The following is a 2724-nucleotide window of genomic DNA, read 5'->3' as shown; positions in this document are numbered from 1 at the left end:
AGGGGTCAAACCTCAGAGGACATGGTACACTTTCATTAGCTAGTACTAGTGTGAATAGGAATCACTACAGCTTGCTTTTTGTAGCTAAGTACACCAGGTAACCCCTTCTATTCTCGAAAAATGTGCTGGGTTCTTTTATTTAGTTGGACATGCAAAGGTTTGATGCTTCTGGCTAAAGCTTCCTCAGTCAAACACAAGCTTGTCTGTTTTACGTCACCATGATCCAAAATGAGGAATGTAGTCTGCCACATCTACTGTAAATGCAGAAATGTTCGCGGTGGATTAATGTTCGGGGTTTTCACGGTGACCACTTCACCGGGAACTTAAAACCAACGCGAACATTTTTCTATTATGGTATTAGACTGCAGTCTATGGTGTTACCGCGAAAATAAAACCACCGCGAAAAGTCATTTTCCCCGCATTTACAGTACTATGACTGTGAGCTGGGGCCCACCTTCAAAATCCAGTCACAGATCCACGAAATTTGGCCTAGATGCCCAAGTAGTAGGTAGCCTGGGTATATTATTAGCCTTATTAAGTTATTATACATTACTGGGAATATACAGTCGCTTCTCGCTCTGACTCGGGTATATATAGTTACTTCTCGCTCTGACTCTTATCATACTGATACAGTCGCTTCTCTGCTACGTATGACATCTGATCACCGCGGTTTCTTCAGCTCCAGTATCACTCAAACTCTAGATTGAAGCTGAAGAAACCGCGGTGCACGAATGAGCTGCTGAGGGTCACGTCGGGGTCAGGTGCAAAAGAAAACAACAACAATTTGAACAAGATGGCAACCCAGTGTTTTTTGAAATAGAGCTTTGTTGTTTCAGGCCCACCTGTGGCTTCTGGAGTCGGGGAAAGAAGGTAAGGGAATTGGGTAGGTAGGGAAAGGAAGAATACAGAATAAAGACCGGAGGAACAAAAGTTGGATCCGGTGAACGGGGTGAATCAGGACGCTATATCATAGCATCCTGGTCAGGGCTACAGTTTGCAGCCAGTTTGTATCTGAAGGAAACCTGGATATTTTTCTCTTTAAATAAGGGGGTCAAGAAAATCTTGAGTTTGATGTTAAAAACAAACCAAATACACAGAACAAAAACAAAACAAAGCTTTATTCCCATTTTGACTCCAAGATAACCTAGAAACGTCCCAATTTGTTACCAGGGACTACGCTGGCTAGCTTTTCAGCACTAGGTCCAACTGTCCAACAAGAAATTTTACATCAGTCCACCCGAAGAAAATATAAGTTATAGGTCAAGATATGGGTCAAGGGTCTTCAAAAATGCGCTATCAATTTGAACTCCCTTTACCCGAATCTTACGTACTATGCACTATTCAAGGCAATTGACAGACCTAAAAGACTGTCCTATTTAGATGATAACGTAGGAGAAAAAGAAACACGTTGTAACATTGTATTTTCCTAAAGTCTGAGACAAGGAAAAAATGCCGGCTTTGCCGTCTGGCAAAATGGCGGCAAAAACAAAGCCCAAAAGTGCTCTCCCCCCACATACTTTCCTCGATATTTCTGACAAAAGAGCGGTAAAATTACCCCAAATCCTCTCAAAATATGAGGCAAGAAAACCCGAAATGTGTTTCCCTACCTTCTTTTCCTCTCCTTCGCTCATTTTGGCAGACTTTGGTGGGGGAAAAGACAATCTGGTGGTGTGAAAAATGCAATCTCTCCGCAACTTCTGGCGCAAAAAAAAAACTAGAACCACTTCCGCTCCGAGTCCGGGTCTCTGATTGGTCGATATCTCGCGGGCAAAGTTAGTGGGCTCTTGATTGGCCAATGTTATCAAGTGACCATGTTGACTATACCAATTTCATTAAGGGGGAAATCAGCGTGAGGTAAAATACTATAAGACAGCATATATGATTTATTAAATATTTGATAACTAAATATATATCTATTTTATAAACAGTATATGGTACCAAATAGTTCTTAAAGTTGTTATGATGAATACAATATATTTTTGTTTCTTAATTGATGGCTCCCCCGGTTTTTGAATCGTAAGTCCCAGATGGAAGAAACCACACCAGGGCAACAGGGGATATTTTGCAATGTATGGATAGAAATGAGACGACATACAGTGAGTTTACGAAGATACCACATTCCACACTTACAGCACAAATATTCGTACCATTTAACAGTACAAATTGTGAGAATTCTTCGAGACATGCCTGTATCAGATATCGCATGACGCCGTCTAGTAATTTCAGCACAAACTGCAGGTTTGCCATTTAGGTGTTACAACTTAGAACCTGTGTGTATTGAACGTATTCGCGGCCCAGGTATGACATAAAGAGAAATATCAGCTGTACGTATCTATTAGGATTCTACATCATTTTAGGAATACGATATACAGAACAATAGATTTTCCATTTTTGTTCTTTTATATCATGGTCTTTAACCTCGAAATTGACGTTGGTATAATATGACATTAGTATACATTTTAATTGTAACGTAAGGAATATATTTTCTAATTCTAATTACAGAATGGTTGAATTATTTGATAGAATGAACGAAAATTGATGCGTGTAGATAATATATCAAAGCAACATTGCCTTATTGCAAAAGCAAAACGATATGCTATAATAAAATTCAACATTAAAGAAATGCTGACAGTACACCTTTCTCACGCGGCGGCCATGATAGATCGAAGACGAGGTCAATGAGGCAAACAGACAAAACATATTTCTAAAATCAGCTCCCATTTT

The 2724-nt window shown here is 39.7% G+C and overlaps 1 protein-coding gene across 1 annotated transcript in view; it reads right to left on the bottom strand.

Moving 5' to 3' along the window:
- LOC118419188 (small ubiquitin-related modifier 3-like) overlaps nt 1–1790 on the bottom strand; it is an 11337-nt gene extending 9547 nt beyond the window's left edge. Inside the window, exon 1 of the mRNA XM_035825525.1 lies at nt 1608–1790. Coding sequence (XP_035681418.1) covers nt 1608–1631 — 24 coding nt within the window. The 5' untranslated portion in view covers nt 1632–1790. The remainder of the gene's footprint in view (nt 1–1607) is intronic.
- Between the last annotated feature and the right edge of the window lie 934 nt (nt 1791–2724).

This window comes from Branchiostoma floridae, chromosome 7 (genome assembly GCF_000003815.2).
Source record: "Branchiostoma floridae strain S238N-H82 chromosome 7, Bfl_VNyyK, whole genome shotgun sequence".
Taxonomy (NCBI): Eukaryota; Metazoa; Chordata; class Leptocardii; order Amphioxiformes; family Branchiostomatidae; genus Branchiostoma; species Branchiostoma floridae.
This window is presented reverse-complemented; position numbering and strand designations above follow the sequence as displayed.